Source organism: Antedon mediterranea, chromosome 7 (assembly GCF_964355755.1).
Source record: "Antedon mediterranea chromosome 7, ecAntMedi1.1, whole genome shotgun sequence".
Lineage (NCBI taxonomy): Eukaryota > Metazoa > Echinodermata > Crinoidea > Comatulida > Antedonidae > Antedon > Antedon mediterranea.
In genome coordinates this window covers 11,696,600-11,717,342 of record NC_092676.1, presented here as the reverse complement: position 1 = coordinate 11,717,342, position 20,743 = coordinate 11,696,600, and the positions used below count along the sequence as shown (strand labels likewise).

The window sequence follows — 20,743 nt, the reverse complement described above, 5'->3', positions numbered from 1 at the left end:
TAGTTGACGATATTGCTATCGTTGATCAAAAGTATACAATTCCTTATTTTTGTTTTTGTTATTTTTGGGGGTTTAACATTATACAACTTAGTTTGTGGTATATTATTTTTGTCTAGCTGGAGTTGAAATCAGAACATTGCAAGAATTTATGCAACACGCACATATAACAGAAGACGAGTACCAACCTCAATGTCTTACACTTAACACCGGCCAGATTAATCATGTTAAACATTCAAACGATTCAAGTAAATCTATTTTGTTTAATTATAGAGACATTTAATTACAAAAGATATTGATGTTGTAACAGTTAATGAAAAGTTCAAATAATGATATACAATTTGCATTTTTTCTGTGTTTTATTTGTAGTTGGTACGGTTATGAAGCCAAGTATGCCAATGACAGAAACACAAATTCATGGGGACTCTTTAATTCGTTTTAATGTTAACGCTCCGTTTGGTAGAGGTAAGGACTTGCTTTCTAAAAGTCTCAAGTATGACAGATTATTCTCGTGTACCATTTAAAAAAAAAGTATTTGTATTCCTTTTTTGTGGATACATTAACTTCTTGAATTCAGTTACCTTTGTGATATGTTGTCTGTCTATTCTGTCTATTTACGGACAATTCATTACTGACTATAATGTAACAGGAGTAATGATGATGATAGTAATAATAATAATAACAATAACAACAACAATAATAATAACAATAATAATTGATATTACTGTTGCAGATAGTAAAGATGTATGCAGTACTGCAATGGTTTGGAATTTTGATTACAGCGAACCAATTAAAGAACTTACAACGTAAGTCAAAATAACATTGTTTTCGCTATAATATTCTCATTTTAAGTCTGGCGTATCTTCTAATACCAACCGACTACTCTATTAATTACTTTCTCTACTATTAGTCATCCATCCTACTTCCTATAAAACAAATTAATACTATCCCAATAAAAATGTTTTGCTATCATGGGGCTTCATCCACCAAAAATACATGGGAGAGGTTTGGAGACAAGTTTTCAATCGGTTTTGTTAAGTAGGTGTATAAAAATATTCAAACTTTTCTCCTGTTTCGACTTACTTTATTGTTATTTTCAGTGACAACGGCACTGTATTAGCAGAATATAAGGTTGTCAGTGACTTTATTACTGTCACAAGTTATGGACGAAACAATTTTGTTTTACAAAATGATAAAGTTATGTTGCAATTTCCGCCAGAATCAGTGAGTCATGTTTTAAAAATGCTTACCACGTTTTCCATAGGCGACACAATACATACATACAGTACGTGTTCTTACTTTACTAAAATTCGTTTCGCCATATAGGTAATATCAAAGCGTCAGTCTATTTCTAAGATTGTAAATGCATTGACTGATATCAATCTTATTTGAATTTTTTTTTTCTAAGATGAAACTAGAATATGTAATGGGTGATCCTGTATGTGCTTACGTGGATCAATCGAAATAGTAAGTGACCACAACAAAATAATAACAATTTCACCTTCAATCTTGTCATAAGTACTGTACTGTATGTGTATTTTGGTCTTGCAGTGACTTTTCGACCAAAGGCTGTGAAACAAACAACAGTAACTATACAACAGACGGCGTCCGCTGCTCGTTTGAATATGGAAATGTATTTGTATTGCTTTCTGAAAAACAAGTAGGCTTGATGTTTTCTTGATTCTGTGACTGAATTTCTTCATCATTTAGTATTCTATTTTTTTACCGTAATTTCTATTGGTTTAATTACATGTTACTAATTAACACTTTGACTGCCAAACACGAAGATCTTCGTTTTTGGAAACACAACGCTTGACTGCCAAACACGAAGATCTTCGTTTTTCGCGTTTTTTTACGAAATCCGGTAGATAGGTTAATTATTGGTATATACTATAAATAGGGACACTATATTCGGTCTGGACTGTGAATATTTTACTTTTTGAAAGTAACTAATCTGGTTACGAACGATTGTCAAAATGGTACCTGTCGAAATAACATACACTGCGCATCACAGTAGCGCGTACAGCGATGGTTTGGCGCATTGTGTATCGGTCGCGCGCTAGCTATGCCGCCGAAGCATTGCAAAGGTTTATGTGGATTGGCATGTTCTGAATAAAAAATAATGGATGAATTTTCAATATGAAGTCTTTAATTTATTATTGTATGTATACCCTAATTGTTTTGGTGTTTCACTGTAAGTGGCCGAGTTTCACGCAACAAACTTGTTTAGAAATGGTATGAATATTATCATCAGTTTACTAGCTAGGCTAGTAGTACTAGGCTATAGCCTAGGCCTAGTCGTAAAACGGTTCCGGACCAACTTTAGGCCTAGTTAACTAGGCCTGGTGTCTTTACTATGTGGATTTTGGCGAAACATTGATGTAAGATTTATGATTTATAAAATGTAATACATTTTTCGATAGTGATAACTTGTTTTTATAGGCCTACCGGTGCCGTGAAAGTAACTTTTTCGTTGTTTGTTGATCTCACCGGGCGATATTTTCATATTGTGATGTCTTGCACAAAATCGCAAATATCTCGACTTTCTTGCGCGAAACTACGAAAAACTCAAAAAGTGGGTTACTTTCATTTTACTATTACGATTTACATATTGAGATTTGAAAATCGTTCTTGGTACCATTGTAAAGCTAAAATCTTTATGATTATTTTAGTCTAAATTACATGTAAATCAGATCACATACATAGTTTCAATCAGCTTTAATAAAAACATCGAATTGGGCTATAAACGCTGGCGGTGGCAGTTTCTAACTGGAAAAACCTCTGGCAGTCAAAGTGTTAAAGTAAATACTGTATGCAAAATGCTCTAATAGGTTTATGATTTACAATAGTTCCGGTATTCAGGTTCCTCGTATATGAAGAAAGCGATTCCGTAAGATTTTAATGTGAAGAAGTGAGATTTCACTTTATTTCACTTTATTATGGTAAAAAATGCTAGGTAACAAATATTTACGATCCCCGTAATCATGGTAACAGCCCCATTTCAAAATGACGCCCAAATGGTCATATCTTCATAACCCTTTGGTCTAGATGTTGATATCAAAATACTCGGAATATATATTATTTATATGCTCTGTAATAGAACATTTTTACAAAATGCAACCGGAATGCTATTTTTTTTTGTACTATTGGCCCTTGACCTTGACTCGTACTGTATCTTAAAAACGGCTGGTCGTCATAGAAATGTAAAAATGGTCTCACATTGCAAAGACCTTGCATATTTATATTTATTGCAATGCAATATTTTGTTTAAAATGACTGGAAGTATTTCATAAAGAATAGCTATTTACATTACAAGGATAAATACTGGTCAGATGTTTTTTCCCTGCCCTTACGTAATTTGTACTTATACTGAGTACATTAGGAATACATGCGAAAAATGGCAAGCAATTCTCGGGTGGGACTCGAACGACCTCCAAATCATTAGCCTCACTAGGATAATTATGTTATGCATTCAGTTGTCTGATACATTGCCATCGAGCACAATGTAGATGAACCAGATACAGAGAATAAAAGAATGTAATCTGAATGTTAAGAAAAAATCAGGCTCAAAAACAGTTAAAATTAGTAGGTGGTCCTGTTGGCATTATTACTTAAGATTAGGTTTCCCTTGAAAAAAATGATTACTACCCTGCCGCACAACATATAACGACTGACTAGATGTATTTCCTCGTTTTTCAGGGGAATTGAGCGCAAATCCTTCATCAAAAAACTTTCATAACAAATCATTTTTTTTTAAACATTGCCTCGGTAATAATCTCAAAAGAAGTCAATAATTATATCTTAAACAGAGATGATAACAAAGAGCTGAAGCTTTTTGAAGTTTGTGAGCAAAGTCTGTTTTCGTACTCGACCCTAAAAAGAAAATGAAACTAAAAACATTTAGTAGTTTGACAGTCAAGAGGTATGTACGTCTAGAAGGAAAAAAAATCATAAAATGCTGTAAACATTAAAAACCTCTTGGTCACTTCTAACAATCTCACTCCCTGGCTTGTCGATGACTACAAGATGGCAGTCAATGTTAGAATTGGAAGATTGCTTCTCATATCCCGAAACATCCATGTTGAAGAAGCAAAACCAAGGAACCAAGCAAACAAATTTCCATCTATGACCACGTACTCATGTATAGCCGGCAGTAGTTCAATGTATGAGAAACCTCTATGAAAATGTTTCAAGAAGAACAAGCATTAGGAAATAAAACGGAATATTCCATTCATGATGAATTTATAGCAAAGCAAAACAAATATAAAAGGTAAAAAAGTTTAAGGTATCAACCACTCTCACTCCTTGACTGTCATTGACGACGAGAATGCTGACACATTAATTATGTGCTGCTTGATATCTATATTAAAATTGATGTAATTAAACATGTTATAGTCCAGTTTTGGACCTCCAGTTTCTTATCAGGAAAAAGTAAAAAGTATAGCAATTAACATTCCAAGAATAGTGCAGGAAGAATATATTGGACTATATAATGTTAGTGACGTGGATAGGAGGAAAATTAATGCAGTGCAAAGAATTTCTACTGTAACTTTTACTATTTTATAGATAAATGTGTTTACTTACACTATAAATTATATAATATTTATAAAATATATAAAAACAAAATATGTGAATTAGATAATTCGATATTCAATAAACTAAAGTGATAATAATATGTAAAAACCCATTTTTTAATCCCTACTAAAATAACTGCCGATACATGTTCAAATAAATAAATGCTTTTACATCAAGTTAATGTTTTTTAGGTCAAAGATCAATAACTTTACTTCATGTCCAATTTCTTAGCAGGAAAAAATGAAAAGTATAGCAATTAACTTTTCAGGAAAAGTGCAGGAAGAATCTATTGGACTACGTAATTTTAGTGAAGTGAATAGAGAGGAAAATGTATGAAGTGCAATGTATTTCTACTGTAACTTTTACTATTTTTTTTATAGATAAATGTGTTTACAGTACTTACAGATTTTAATGTAAGTTGGTGGCATTTTTTAATCGTATTTAACAGCTGCACGACTCTTCAATCCACCACATATTTGGCAATGTTCATAAAAACAGAACCATTTGTGGGTTTATAACATTGCTAACGTTTTTAAGTGGTACTCTGTGTTTTGCTTATGGTTTTTAACGTACCAATTAAACGATTTTAATGCTTTATTACAACGAAGCCAAACGAAGCCATTTGTGGAAAATCAATCCTTTTACAACGAAGCCTTTTGGGGGAATGTCAACACTTCTTAATTACATTTAAACGCTGTGAAACGAAGCCTTTTGGCGGAATGTCAACCCTTTTTATTTTAATTCATAAATCACTGTACAACGAATATATTTTTGTTGGTCATTCTTTTTGATTTGCGTACGACTTCTTTCGGCCTAGTTTTTTTAAAATGCAGATGCGATTGTGTTGGATAACAATGTTTGTATCTGTGCTAGTGGCCAGGAGTATTCGCAACAAATTAATCGAACTGGTAGCGTACCTTGCCATATACGATGTCGACATTCTTGGGACATTACATCGAAGCTTGGCATTTTATCGCAGTATCAGATACTTCGAAAGGATAGAGTAAATAAAAAAGGAGGTAGTGTTCTAGTTGCGGTCAAGAACGAACTAGTTCCTGTTCATATGAATTATAACTCTGCAATTCCATATGAAGTTATTTGTGTTTCTGTTACTGTTCGTAAATGTAAATTGTTATTCATTGCTTGTTATTGTCCTCCACATATGCCTATTGCATTTTGGAACAGCTTCAGCAATGATTTTCTTGTCTCACTTCTATCTGAATTACCGATGTTTGATAGCATATTTATTGTTGGTGATTTAAACATAAACTGGGATCAGCCTAACTGTATCCCTCCATCTTTTAATGAAGCAGTGGATTCACTAGTAAATGGTATTATTAGGCCTAGTTTGAATAACCATGAAACTGGCATCATTATTGATCTGGTTTTTACTAATAGGCTTGAACAAATATCATCACCTAATATCATTGATAATCCTGTTGAAATTGACTATAATGCCATTTATTTTAACATTTTGAAATCTAAATTTTATTCTAAAAACTTGATTAATATTGTCTAGCCTATCGTAAAACTGACGTTGATCACCTCTTACAGTTTTTTCTTCTTGCTCCATGGGGAATATTCATTGACAATAATGTAGATGATGCAGGGGAAAGATTTCTTGATATTTGCTCTAGTGCGTGATTGTGTTCCTCGTCGCAAAGGAGAAGAAGAAGAGGAGAAAAGGTCACCCCTGTGTTAACGATGATATTATGAAAGTGATAGCTACGAAACGTAGATTATTTAAGAAGGCCAAAGCCGAGGTACCACGATTACATGGGAGGCGTACAGGGTGGTCCGATGATGTCAAACAGTTGTGCAAAAAATCTTATTTTTGATTATGTGAACCGTTTGTTCACGAGTGATAAGACACGGAAAGAATGTTGACGTTTTGTTCGGGAACGCAAGCGTTCACCGGCTCCAACCACATTTGATATCAACGGATCTCCTACTTTGGCTCCATCTGTCATAGCTGACAGTTTCAATAATCACTTTGCTTCAATTTTCACGCTGCTTCTCTAGCCCGCTACGTCCTATGAGGACTACTCATTCAGAAGCAAGCAGCAGTTATAGTATCTAAGGCCGACAGTTTTGCGACTTTGTAAACTCGACTATAATTTATAGATCCCAGCTGCTGGACCCAAAAAACGTCTGAGAAAAGAGAGTCTATGAGGGCTCACGGTTGAACGATTTTGGATTCTCGCCCGTTGATTGGTTGACGCGAACAGACTGGGAAGAGGGTTCTCACTTGTACCGCCGTGAAGTCACGTTGTCTCTAGAGGGTATACAGTTGCATGCATACAGGCTGAGGTCACACACACACACACACGCACCCACAGCAAATTAAAGTTCAAAATTGACAATTTTTAAATGGGCATGTGATACATAATTAAAGGTATCTGAAGAAAGAACAATGATTAATTTTAAAATGTCGAGCAGTGTTTTTTGTAAGAAATATTTTTGTTACTGTATATAACCCCTCTCCAATTGTTCCTACGTTCCGGTTCCCGAACTTTCACTGGTAGGTTTTGATTTAGGTGATATTAAGTCCAGCTTAAATAAATAAATATATTAATAAAGCCCCTGGTCCTAATACGGTACATCCATATATATCAAATTGTCCCTAAAGGTTGGAAAGATATCTTTGTTCTGGAAGATATCGCATATATATTTCAAATCAGGAAACAAAACTATCAAATATCAAATTACAGACCCGTGTCACTTCCACCAATATGTTGTAAAATAGTTTTTTAAATCTGCAATATTTGAACATATCACCTCCAATGGGCGTATCATTGATGTTCAGCATGGGTTACGCAGTTAACTAACCTCCTCCATAATTGGGCATCGTCGTTAGACAAACTACGTCCACCTAGAATTGATGTTATCTTTTTGTATTACTCTAAAGCCTTTGATAAATTACCCCATCAAACTGTCCTCAACAAATTCGCTTCACAATTTAACATTAGAGGCCAAATATGAAAAAGGATCCGTTCTTTTCTATCCAATGGAATTCAAAATGTTTTATTCCAATCAGTGGCCCACGTTCTGTAACATCCGGAGTATCCCAGGGTAGTGTTTTTGGGCCTCTTTTCTTTAATTTATTCATCAACGATCAGTTTTCATGCTTGCCGTCCTGTGCTCTTTTCGCCGATGATACCATTGGTTTTAGAAATATACATAGTGATAATGATGAACTCTTAGTTCAACAGGACCTAAACACATGGTGTACCTCAAACAAAATGGAATTAAATTCAAATAAAACATGTATTCTACATTTCACTAGAACTAAAAGGATGTACCGTCCGATATATTATCTCAATAATTCCCCAATTCAAGCTGTTCTTAATCATTCTCATCTTTGTGTAATTATCGATCATAATCTGACTTGGGATGACCATGTTCCGTGCACTTACTATTCCCATGCTTGAGTATGGAATCCCTGCATGGCTTCCTCAAACAGTTAAGTTGATTGATAAGATTGAATATGTTCAACGTAGAGCCACTAGGTTAGCATTGAAACAGAGACGGGGTAATATGGATTATGATCTTAGATTAGGACAACTGAATTGGCCTCGGCTATCCAGCCGTAGAGCCTACCTGAATGTGTCATTTGTCTGTAAAACGGTAATGGGGTACATAGACTGTGGAAGTGTCCGTAAAAATATTTGTGTCAATACACGTCGTCTAGAAACCTTAAGTTTCAGACACTTGTATGCACGGACTAACTGCCTGCATTGATCAGTAATTCACATTTTCCCGCGATTGTGGGAAGGAATCCAAGACGAAGTCAAGGACTCAATTTTAATGGATAATTTTCCTACATTTTTGTTTAAACTTAAAATGGATTTCTTCTCTGAGGAAAGTGTTTTTACTTTTCTGCTTGTTTTTGTATTTTTATGAACGGTTTTTTGGTATTTCTTGTGTGGATATTTTCTGATATATTTATTGAAATGCTACTTGGTAAGAGGATTCACAGGCTCTTGTCATAGGGATTTAGTTCACTTTTCAGCTACATACTTTCTAGTTATTTGTGTTATTGTTGTTGTTGATTGGCAATAAAGAATAAGAAATTATACAATATTTTTAAATATATATAAACCAAACATGTGAATTAGAAAATTCAATATTCAAGAAACTGAAGTGATAATAATATTTATAAACCCAATTTTTAATCCCTACCAAAATTAATTGCCGATATATGCTCTAAAAATAAATGCTTATACATCAAGTTCATGTTTAATAGATCAAAGGTCAATAACTTTACTTGATTACAAACTACTTCATTACAATAAATATAAATATGTATGGTCTGAGCAATTTGAGACCATATTTAAATTTCTATGACTACTCGTTTATTAGACACAGTGCGAGTCAAGGGTCAATAGTCCAGAAAAATAGCAGAGTATTTTGATACCAATATTATCTTGATCATTTTGAAATGTGGCTGAATAATGTAACATTTCGGTTTGTTCTTGTTACTAATAAAGTAAAATAAAGTGAAAATTTACTTTGGACACAAAAATCCTACGAAATTACACGAGGACCCTGACTATTATGGAAATATCTATTATTAATGTTACTAAATTGGTCGCGTTATTTTACATATCTCCTCCGAAACCGCTGAATGGTACGTGCTCACATTTGGCACATTACTGTTATTTGATGGGCCGCACACGATAGACTATATCACTTTCCTGAATTTTAAGGATGAACATTAAAAAAGGGCAAAAAACAGAATTTTGACGTCTGAGCGGCCACGATTCGCGAGTTGTTACGTCATGTATCAACTACTCAATCTCATCTGTAGTGCCAACCGTATCGACTAATCGCATTGTTAGAGTTTTAATTAATTACACGTGCTCATGGAACATAATAAATTTCGTAGATCTCAGTGAGTAAAACGCTGTGGCCATTAATATTAATGCTCAGAACATTCAAATTCAAATCCGCGAACTGTGTAAATAATAAATATCACCGCTTAAAGCAACTTTTTTTGACAATGGGGGCGCGGAGCTAGCTGACGACTCTATTTATATCCTCTTGAAATCTTGATATTTTTTTACGATACGATTTGGCAGCCACTTGCGTTATACAGATGGTTTTGTGACAAAAAATATAAAGGCAAAAACAGCATTTTGACGTCTGAGCGGCCACGATTCGCGAGTTGTTACGTCATGTATCAACTACTCAATCTCATCTGTAGTGCCAACCGTATCGACTAATCGCATTGTTAGAGTTTTAATTAATTACACGTGCTCATGGAACATAATAAATTTCGTAGATCTCAGTGAGTAAAACGCTGTGGCCATTAATATTAATGCTCAGAACATTCAAATTCAAATCCGCGAACTGTGTAAATAATAAATATCACCGCTTAAAGCAACTTTTTTTTACAATGGGGGCGCGGAGCTAGCTGACGACTCCATTTATATCCTCTTGAAATCTTGATATTTTTTTACGATACGATTTGGCAGCCACTTGCGTTATACAGATGGTTTTGTGACAAAAAATATAAAGGTATTGTTAGGTATACAAAATGAGCAGAGTGTGTGATCTCTTTTGTTTTAGGCTGGCCTTACACGTTCTCTGAAGGCAATTGGTTTGACCAGTTCCGCAGTATCTTTCGCATTTGCCTCGGCATCAATTGCTGCTACAATGAAATTAAGGTGTGATTTTGTTTTAATTTAAACTCAATGACCTCATTTAACAGACAATTAAACTTATTCCGACTTCAATTTATTTATAGTAATTTGAAGAAAATGCCAGAATCTACAATTATCCGTTGCATTCTTCTTGCTATCCAAGCATCTAACATTGCCATGTTAGCTGAAACTGGTTTTGACAAGGTCCATGACAAAGTAAGTTGTATAATCTATCATTTCTGACACATCTTTCTCCGTGGACTTAAGGAGGATTAAACTAGAAACAAGGCCAACAGCCATTAAGTCGCGTGCTACAATGCATAGTGATACCGGACCGACAGACAAACAGACCGACAGACAGACGGACCGACCGACATAGTGAATTATACTGACCGAAATTACTGAACATGTTTAAAAATGTTGAAATGTTTAAAAACATTTATATTTTTTTAATTTACACGTGCGTAGCCTGTCACTTTTGACGTGCTCGTATAACGTAATTTCGAGTTGAAAAGTAAGTCAAGAAAACAGAAATCGGGCAAGAAGAGTGCGCAATAACATTTAACGCGCAGTGCGCGCGCAAAAATCTGCGCACTCATGGCAATTTTGTAAACGCTTAAAATTGCCTGAAACGTACTCTTATTTCATCGAAAATAAATTTTGAAAATTTTAAGCGCGCTTACGCATGCGTTACATGCGCTACGCACGTAATTGTATTGCCATATGATGATTTATGCCCTGAAATTTATGAGTACCAAATTTTATTTAATTGTGATTCATGGTTGTTAAGATATGATTACAAACGTGATTTCGTTAAATCGTGCGTAGACCGCGTAATTTTTTATTGCGCACCGTGAAAACATAACCACATCGATTCCTGGCCATAAGGAATATTCTGTGAAAAATTGACTTAGCTAGATTAAACTGATATCAAGATAAGGTCATAAAGCGATAAAACGCATAGTGATACCGGACCGACAGACAGACAGACAGACCGACAGACAGACCGACAGACAGACCGACAGACAGACCGACAGACAGACAGACAGACAGACCGACCGACCGACATAGTGAACTATAGAGTCGCTTCCACGCGACTAAAAATACATTTGTACATATTGCTCTTATTCGGTACATCAAATTGACCTTTATTGTTGCACTCTGTAGCGGCTCAGATGATAAACTGTAAGAAATACATATAAATCATGCTATTAAATGTACTGGAGAAATGTTTCTATTCAATCACTACTTGGATAATAAAGAATTCCAAGAAGTTGCTCATTTTACAATAATATAGTACAATGCAGTATACATTCAGTAATTATACATTTATGTACAGTAGTATGTTCAACTAGTTCTTGGCGTAACTATATCATCGAATGATTTTAGTTCTAATACAATAATTGATCTTATATTTACTTCCCACCCGGATCGTTTGTGTGAAGTAAAAATTGATGCAGGTCTTGCCAATTCTGACCATCATATGGTAACGTTTAGAATTCGCGGATCTCCTGGAAAACTACCCAACGTGTTCCGTGAAAGTTATCTGTACCACAAAGCAAACGTTGAACATTATCAGAGCCTAATTTTGTTGACTCCATGGGACTTCACTGACATCAATGTGGCATGGGATCAGTTTTCGGATTTCCTTCTCGCTTGTGTCAATGATAGTATTCCAGTTCGTCGCTCCCGTAAAAAAGTCAAACCCTGGATATCTCCTGTGGTTCATAGACTTATTCTTGAGAAACGGGCTCTGTTTAATTGATCCATATCAGTTCGTCTACCAACCAGATCGGTTGATGATGCAATTCTAACTATCACCCAACTTTTAAACAGAATACAAATAATTTAAAATGTTATGCGAAAGTAACCTTTAATGACTTCTCCTCATCATTGGATACCCTCAATCCCGCCATTTAATAAATAAGTTGAATAAGGTAGAGGTGAATCCGTTTATAATTGAATGGATCAAACGTATCTTATGTAATCGAACACAGAAGGTATTTTTGGTATACGTCAATACTAACATTGGATCACCCGAAGGATTTGGGCCATTTTGCGGGAAGTAACGGGACCCGGCCGGAAGCAAGTTGATCAGCGCGAATGTGTGAAAATAACCCTGAAAAAAAGAAAGGCTAAAATTTGTCATAATACTGAAAACTAATGTTATCCAATCTACGTTTCGCGATACATCTGAGATAGATAAGGTAGGTATCAAAGGCTGAGATTTTTCCCAAAGTTTTTCCATTGTGTCAGAATTGAATATAATTTATATATAGACACATTACTTAAAATACGTTGATGACACCGCCATAGTTGGCCTGTTAAAGAGTAGAGTTAGTAAAACAGAATATCATGATGAAATTGATGCTTTTCCAATTGTTGTAAGGTTAACTACCTCCTGCTAAATTAAAACAAGGCCAACAGCCATTAAGTCGCGTGCTACAATGCATAGTGATACCGGACCGACAGACAGACCGACAGACAGACAGACAGACCGACCAATCGACCGACATAGTAAACTATAGACCCCACCAAACCCACCCCTAAAAAATAATAATCATGAAATCGAATCAGTTGAAAGCTACAAATATCTAGGTGTGATTGTTGTATTTATTGTTGTATCTGGAAAAGGAAATGTTCTGTTCTTTCTCAGAACAATTATGGGGTAGATAGATATATTAAATAAAGCGTGCCGGATCGCAGGATTAAACACTATTTTGGTTGACCTATAAAACAAAATGATAGTTACTAAGACTACGAAAGTATGTGACGATTTAAATCATCCTTTAAATAAAACTATGATAAAGATAAAAAAGACTGAGATCGTGCAATAGCCGGACGAGAGAGATATGTTAATTCATATGTGCCGTATTACATCATACTTTTAAATGGTGTATATTGTCACTTTATCTTTTTTATCTGTATACTATTATGATGTTGTTTATATTTAGAGTAAAGTGTTTTATATTATAGTGCTCTTAAAATATTTTAATACTTTTTAACCAATTTAACCAACCATTTGCACTTTGCAATTTATAATTACTGTAGTCCGATTTGTTGTTTTTTTTTTCGTAGAATAAACAAAATGGGTTAGCGATGACTCTACATTACAGTATCCTGACAGTGTTCTTATGGATGTTTATACTAGTATTAGACTTATGTTTAGATGTGTTCCGTCCATCTATGACACGTGGAAAACGTAAGTTTGTATATCAGGCTGTCGGATGGACAACACCAGCGGCTATTGTGGCTATAACAAGTGCTGTTCTTTGGAGTGTGTATACATCTGATAAATACAGGTTTGTTTTCAATGTTAACCCTTATATTCTATCTAATCATATAGTTACGTTAATTGCAAATTTAGGATGAATATTTTAAGTACAGTCGACTACCAACCATTTCCAAAGCTCTTTTTAAAAACTATTAATGGGATTTGTTATAATAGATACGAAACGATAATGATGAATTTAAAAAGTTTCATGAAGTCGAGATTCAAATAAGGCTTTTCTATTCAACCAAAGATGTTTTAGTATGTTTAATTCCGATTAAATTTTATTAAAATAACGTTATTGTTATTGAAACTTTAATTCTAGAAATTGGCCAAATCCAGACAATGGGGCCATTTGGGGACTTGTTGTTCCGTTGGCGGTGTTAGCATTGGTAGGTATAATTGATTCGAAACTTATTTCTAACTTTTTAGTAGCACAGTAATACAATTTAAAAAATGCCGTCCCTTCCTAAAAATATATAATAATAATAAGAAAGCTTTCTAACTAACTAACAAATCAACATTAAAATAAATAAATGTAAATAGGTCTAATATAAACGCAATGTATAAGAAATAGAACTTTTCTAAAGCTTTGTTTGGGCTTGAAAAATAGTAAACTTTACCAAAGTAACTTCAAATTTAACAATTGTTCGTACTTAATAATAATAATTTCACGCAGTTAGTTTTACTACGATTGTCTGCAAGGTAATGTGTTTACCCGAGTACCATGTTCGTATTGCACTTTTTACCCAACCTGATTAGTTTTACTGAGACCATGGTAAATTCTACTGGACAGGTAAATAACCATTTGAGTTGGTTAATTTGACCCTAAGGGAATTGTCGCCAGTGTTTGGATTGGACTTTTCTTAGTCAATTTAGCTGATGACTCGGTTAATTTGACCAAATTAAGTCCAATGCGATCGAAGCTTAAGGTTAATGCAAAATCCATAAATAATTTCTTTAATTTTCTTGAATATTGACACACTGTATTCTATTAATTTAATGACAATATCGACGTTGGTGATTGCTGTTGTTGAGTTTAGTTGTGAGATATTAAAATGCTCATATGGTTATTTAGGCTGCTGTGATTGGTCTACTTGTATTGTTATCGAAAACTAGAAAGGATGCAGACAAATCTTCCGAAGATGAATCAAGTGTTCCGTCATCTAGAAGTAGCAGTGATTTAGATCATATTCAACAAAAACCTCCTCAGTAAGAATCACTTTATTAACATATTTTATTCCATATATAAGCCTACACTCATAAGAGAACTGACTTTGAAACGTTTTAATCGGTCACGTATCAGTTGTGAATTGTTCTTGGTTAAAAATGATTGTATTATCTATATATCAATGCTACTAAATGTTTTTCCTCCGAAGACGCTGAACAGTACGTGCTCACATTTGGCACACTGATGTTTATTGACCTATTGATCGAGTCGAAGGCCTTCTTGAAATCAACAAAGGTGACTATTAACGGAAGTTGGTAGTCTCTGAAGCCTTCCATAATTCTTCTCAAGATGTGTATTTGCTGAGCACAGCTGCGGCCTGGGCGAAAGCCTGCCTGGTTCTTCCGGAGCAGCGGATCAATGTGAGGCCGAATGCGGTTTAGAAGGATTCTGTTTTAAACCTTCGCAGCTATTGACATGAGAGAGATGCCCCTGTAGTTTGTCATAAGTGACAGATCACCTTTCCTTGGCAGTGGGATGATGAAATTTGTCACCCACTGTTTAGGAGGCGACATTTTTTAGTACACCTCCGAGCAAAAGACATGGATGGTATCAATCATCTGATCACCACCTCCTTGGAGGGCTTCTGCCGTAATAGCACAATCGAGGCCAGCTGCTTTGTTGGTTTTCATAACTGTGATAGCCTCTGCAGTTTCTTCACGTGTGGGAGGGTCAGTGCATATTTGAAGATCGTCACTGGCAGGAGCAGGTAGATCTGATGGGGCCAAGCCACTGTCATTATTCAGAATGGAGCTAAAGTAATTGTTCCACTCTTCAATAAGGTGTTCTGCGTTCTCTGGTGGCTCGCCATTCTTTGTGTTTTTCCCGGACAACGTGTGTATTATGTTCCAGGTGGTTGAGTAATGCCCTCTCTCATATGTAATTTGAAGATCTTCCATTTGCTGATGAAGTCTTGCAGCCTCATCATCTTTGTATGAGTCGCTTAGTCGAGTATTGAGCTTCCTCCACCTTTCTCTGGCTTGGGGAGATTTTGATAGTAAGAACCTCTTCTTAGCCTCGTCTCTTTTAAGCTTGAGGTCGGATGTCTCTTCAGATACCCAACTGAGCAGTCCATGTTTTTCCTGCCTGCCAAGCACGTTCTCAGCTGCATCACCTACTGAAGTTGCAAAAGACTCGTACCTTTCTGATATATCTATGGATTGGTCATCTAAAGACAGTGTTTGGAAACGGTTTGATAATTCAAGTTGGAACTGCTCCTTCTTATCTGGATCTTCTAGCTTCCTCCAGTCAAACGTAGGTCTCTTGCATGCCTTTTTCTTGGTTGATCTTAGACTTGTATGAAGGTGGATGCTTACGATACGATGATCGGAGTATAGTTCGACGGAGTTATAGGCTCGACAATTTCGCAGGGAATTTACCCACTTGTAGTTTATAAGGATGTGATCGAGCTGATGTTTTGATCCTGCTGGGTGCGTCCAAGTCCATTGCCTCCCACGTGGATGGGAAAATCTTGACTGTGCAGGACGAAGTTTGTGTTCTACACACAGGTTTACCAATCTCTCGCCGTTATCGTTAGTCTCATCATGATAATAGCATCTCCCAACAACCTCAGGATGTGCAAGATGGCTGTCAGCACCAATTCTGGCGTTGAAGTCGCCAATAACAAGGTTGGTGTTATGTCTTTTCACTGGCCCCAGATGTTCTGCAAGTGAAGCATAGAAGTCTTTCTTTGTAGATGAAGGGCCACATTCTGTAGAAGCATACACAACAGTGATACAAAACTAGGGATTTCCATTGAAGGTGACGTAAAGAATTCTTTCTGAGATGCTTTCAATCTTCTTGATACACTTGTAGATTGATTTGGACATGACAAGACCAACACCACCTTTATTTAAATAATTAAAATACATTATTTTCTCGTGTATTGTGAGAGTCCTCAGAGACTCCATGGCACACGTGAGAAAATTCTTCCACACTGTTTTGATTCGCGTCAACCAATCAAAAGGCGAGAATCCAAAATCGTTCAATCGTGAGCCCCTAAAGACTCTCTTTTCCCAGACGTGCTTTGGGCCGAGCAGCATGGACCTATAAATTATTCAAGTTTACAAATTCTCAAAATTGCCAACCGTAGTAATATAGCTTTCGCCTGTGATACAGTTTCTAAATGATTCCGTCCTCTTAAATATAACTGACCAAAGGCGCGGCGTGAAAACAAACCACACGGACATTGAAAGCGTTAGTCCTATGCGTTTGTGAGTCAGTCCCAGCAGGTGACTGAAACTTGTACGCATGTAACGAAACACGTGAGGCAATGAATACTCTGTGCTGAATGACAATAAATAAAGATGTTACTTTTTTTAGGCTGAAAATACTGATGTACATTGCTCTGGTGTCACTTGTCGGTTTTAATTGGATAATCGGATGTATAGCCATCAAGAATGAAAACGTTCAATACTTCTTCGGTGTTCTTAATGGTATGCTTGGTGGACTTATTCTCAAAGGAATTACTGTGTTAGATATAATAGTAAGTAGGCCTATGCCTTTTTATTTTTTATTATGTGTTTTTTGTAGAAAGTATGCATGTTACAATATTATATATTGATGTAAATGCTCTTCCTGCAAATTTTTCCTGGACAAGTCAGACGATTGATTAACAAAGTCAAAAAAGTCTAGTCACCCTGATGACTTGCCAATTAAACTTATAAAAGAATTTACCTTTGAAATTGCTACTCCACTTGCCCATATTTTTAATTGATGTCTTAACGAAGGTGTCTTTCCCGAGTTATGGAAGTTAGCAACAGCCATTCCTGTTCCAAAAGTTTCTAATGTGACATCATTCCAAGACCTCAGGCCAATTTTACTTACCCCCATCTTCGCCAAGTTGTTTGAGTCTTTCCTTACTGATTGGGTGACTAGTGACATTCATGAACATTTAGATATTAAACAATTTGGTTGCCGTAAAGGCTCCTCTACTAACCATTATCTTGTGGACATGATTCAGTCTGGAATTAGTGACATTGAAAAAGGTGGTTCTTTTGTGGATATTTGTGCCGTTGATTTTAAAAAGGCCTTCGACTGAATTGAGCATACGGTCATTGTTAAAAAGCTAGAACAATTATTATTTGTTTTATTCGCCCAATGTTATAATACGCCTGCCATGTGTGGCATGGAAGCATCAATAAGGCCCAAATATCGACCATTGAAAGAGTGCACAAGAGAGTTTTACGTGGTTTTCTGGGTCCCGCTTTCATTACGTATGATTCAGCTCTTGAGCTTACAAATATGACCACTCTCGCATACAGACGAGAGACGTTAATTAAATTAATTTGGAGAAAGGCTCTTGAAATCGGAGTTGTACAGAACTATTTTTCCCGACTACCGCATTATTACTAGAGAGCTTAGATCAACCACGGTAGATAAATCCCTAATTAATATACCTGTTTGTAGAACTAACCGTCTTAAGACCTCGCCTGCTCTAACTATAGAGTAGAATCCTTAATTTTAAAAATACTTAAAATGATCACACGCTGAAGATGGCTATGTTATAAATATTTACATATATAGACCTATGCATTTGTATATAAATTTTGGAATTTTTTAACACAATTTTATTATTTAACTGACTTTTTCAAATTTTTTAATGTTTTGTATAAATTTTGTATTTTTTAATATTTGTGTTTCAATATATATATATTTGTAAATTAACAATTTCAGCCTTCGGGCTGAATGTGTTTAACTATATAAACCTGAATAAATAAATAAATTAAAAAAATATTGTAAATATTAATAATTAATCATTTTATTTATGGTATTGTTTTTCAATTCTTGTAAAATGTATGATGAAAACTAAATGCGTTATAATAGTAGGCCTAAAATTACTACAGATAAAACTCGTTTCTTTTTAGGTTGGTAAATCCATTCAATCGGTACAGATAGGTAAAGGAAAAATGTCGGGATCACTAAAATCAAAGCCATATGGAAAAATTACGGGATTTCAGCGTAACGATGGTGTAAATTTACATTCTTTCGGCGATTCGCAAAGGTCTGACACCACCGGAAATGTTATCGAAACAGCATTAACTGGACCGAAAACGGTCCAAGCTCTTGGACGTTCTTCTCTTGTTGGACTCAGTCCAGAGTCCATTACTGGCTTTGTAGAAAAGGAAAGTGATGTTCTGCAACAATATAATGATGACTCAAGGAAACTGTCATCAGCTGATGTTGTCGGTGGGATGAAGAAATATTCGGGAAATGCTCTTTCTGGTGTTGAAGCATTAACGTCACAACAAAATATTAAAGAGGAAGGTGTAATAAAATATGGTGAAGTCATTTCTGATTATGATGTCAAAAGATCTGATATTGCTGTTAGAGAAGTAATTGAGTCAGCAAGAACAAAGACGGATAGATACAGACCGAAAGAAGCAATTTCTCACGATGACAATCGCAAGATTTTCGAAGGACCACAGACAACTCGATTTGTTGAAAAGCATTTATTAACCGAGAGCAGAACGCCAGAAGTTCCAACTGTAAGGAAGGCGTCGGGAACAGTTGTTGTGAGTTATGTAGACATGGATGTGGAAAGACGATATGAGAAAACAAATCGGAGTTATGCATATGACAACGACGTTAATTATAGGCAAGGTGATGACGAATACTACCACCACCGTCACCTCCAAAGAGATAATGACAGAAATGCATAAAACCCTTAATATTATTAACCACTAGAGAGGTAACTCAAAGCAATGTTATTCATTTCAAGAGTATTCTTGTTCTCCATGAAAATAGACCTATTGAATGTACTTTGTTGTACAAGCAAAATGAATACTAACAGAAATTTGTAAATACTAAGAAATCAAATCTAAGCAAATAATTCCACGAGTTAAGGTATATCAATTAAGTGTAGGGGACGTATTTACTGTTTACTGTTTAATATAATAGGAGTAATTTTGGGCTGGGCTTCGGTATATATGTCTAATCACTGAAAATATTATTAACAAGCGCTACTTAGAATTATGTGAGAATTACAATTAGCAACAGTCACGATATATCACATGTTAATATTGTACTTTGAAAGCGGAATATTAACTTTTTATTCTAGGAAGATTGACCTAACGACAACATAGTATAAGAAAATGGCTTTTAGGGTTCCCCGAATAGTGTTGAAGACCTACAATTTATAGATGAGGCCCATAATTAATAAAGAAGCTATAATTTGATATATTATTTAGTCGTATACATAAATGATTTATTTTACAAGATTAAGAATTTATTTACAAGGTTAAAAATGTAATAACAGTTATAATTGATATATATATATATATATATATATATATAAATTCAAAGGCAAAATACAGAAAAAAGTGACAATGCTGTGGGTATCAGTGGCTAGATCTCAATGGAGATACAAAAAAAGCGAAAAGCTAAATCAAAACAGCCAGAAAAGTTAGCAGAGCTTTTGAGCCACACTACCATCATGTTCAACCACCAGATACATTCTCTCATACAACATATATACATATATATATATATATATATGTCCAATCTGCAGACAGTACTGTTTCGATCTTATTAGATCAGTGCAGCTCAGGTTTCGAAATGAAATGTACCGCAGAACTAGCACAATATATAGGCTGAGCCAGGTATGCGGGACATGGTACACTGATTATGAACACAAAGAGTGCACAAGCTCAACGAGCGTGCTTTGAAAAATGCTAATAGTATTCACAACAAAAGTGCACTATAATTATATATATATATATAAATCCAAAGGCAAATTACTGAAAAAAAATGACAATGCTGTGGGTATCAGTGGCAGGATCTCAATGGAGATACAAAAAAAAAAGCTAAATCAAAACGATAAGTAAAACAACCAGAAAAGTTTGCACAGCTTTCGGGCAACACTAGCCCTTTATCAGTGCAAGTGAAGGAATTTGGATAACGTCATCGTATAAGAGCTGGAAAGTGCTGCCTGGGTGGACAGGAGGAATAAAAGAAATACAACAAAAGGAGGCAGGGTGGAGTCTGAATAAGAGTAGAAAACAAAAAAGGTAGCTTGGTAGAGATATA

The 20,743-nt window shown here is 35.3% G+C and overlaps 1 protein-coding gene across 3 annotated transcripts in view; it reads left to right on the top strand.

Moving 5' to 3' along the window:
* The window catches only part of LOC140054165 (uncharacterized), a 105,765-nt gene extending 85,754 nt beyond the window's left edge, over positions 1-20,011 (top strand). For all 3 annotated transcript variants that reach the window (XM_072099055.1, XM_072099054.1, XM_072099053.1), the window contains 13 exons: positions 117-245; positions 367-462; positions 731-803; positions 1,098-1,221; positions 1,406-1,464; positions 1,549-1,657; positions 10,144-10,241; positions 10,322-10,433; positions 13,296-13,519; positions 13,814-13,880; positions 14,567-14,700; positions 17,039-17,201; positions 18,583-20,011. In XM_072099055.1, coding sequence (XP_071955156.1) covers positions 117-245; positions 367-462; positions 731-803; positions 1,098-1,221; positions 1,406-1,464; positions 1,549-1,657; positions 10,144-10,241; positions 10,322-10,433; positions 13,296-13,519; positions 13,814-13,880; positions 14,567-14,700; positions 17,039-17,201; positions 18,583-19,377 — 2,183 coding nt within the window. In that variant the 3' untranslated portion in view covers positions 19,378-20,011. The remainder of the gene's footprint in view (positions 1-116; positions 246-366; positions 463-730; positions 804-1,097; positions 1,222-1,405; positions 1,465-1,548; positions 1,658-10,143; positions 10,242-10,321; positions 10,434-13,295; positions 13,520-13,813; positions 13,881-14,566; positions 14,701-17,038; positions 17,202-18,582) is intronic.
* Positions 20,012-20,743: the final 732 nt, after the last annotated feature.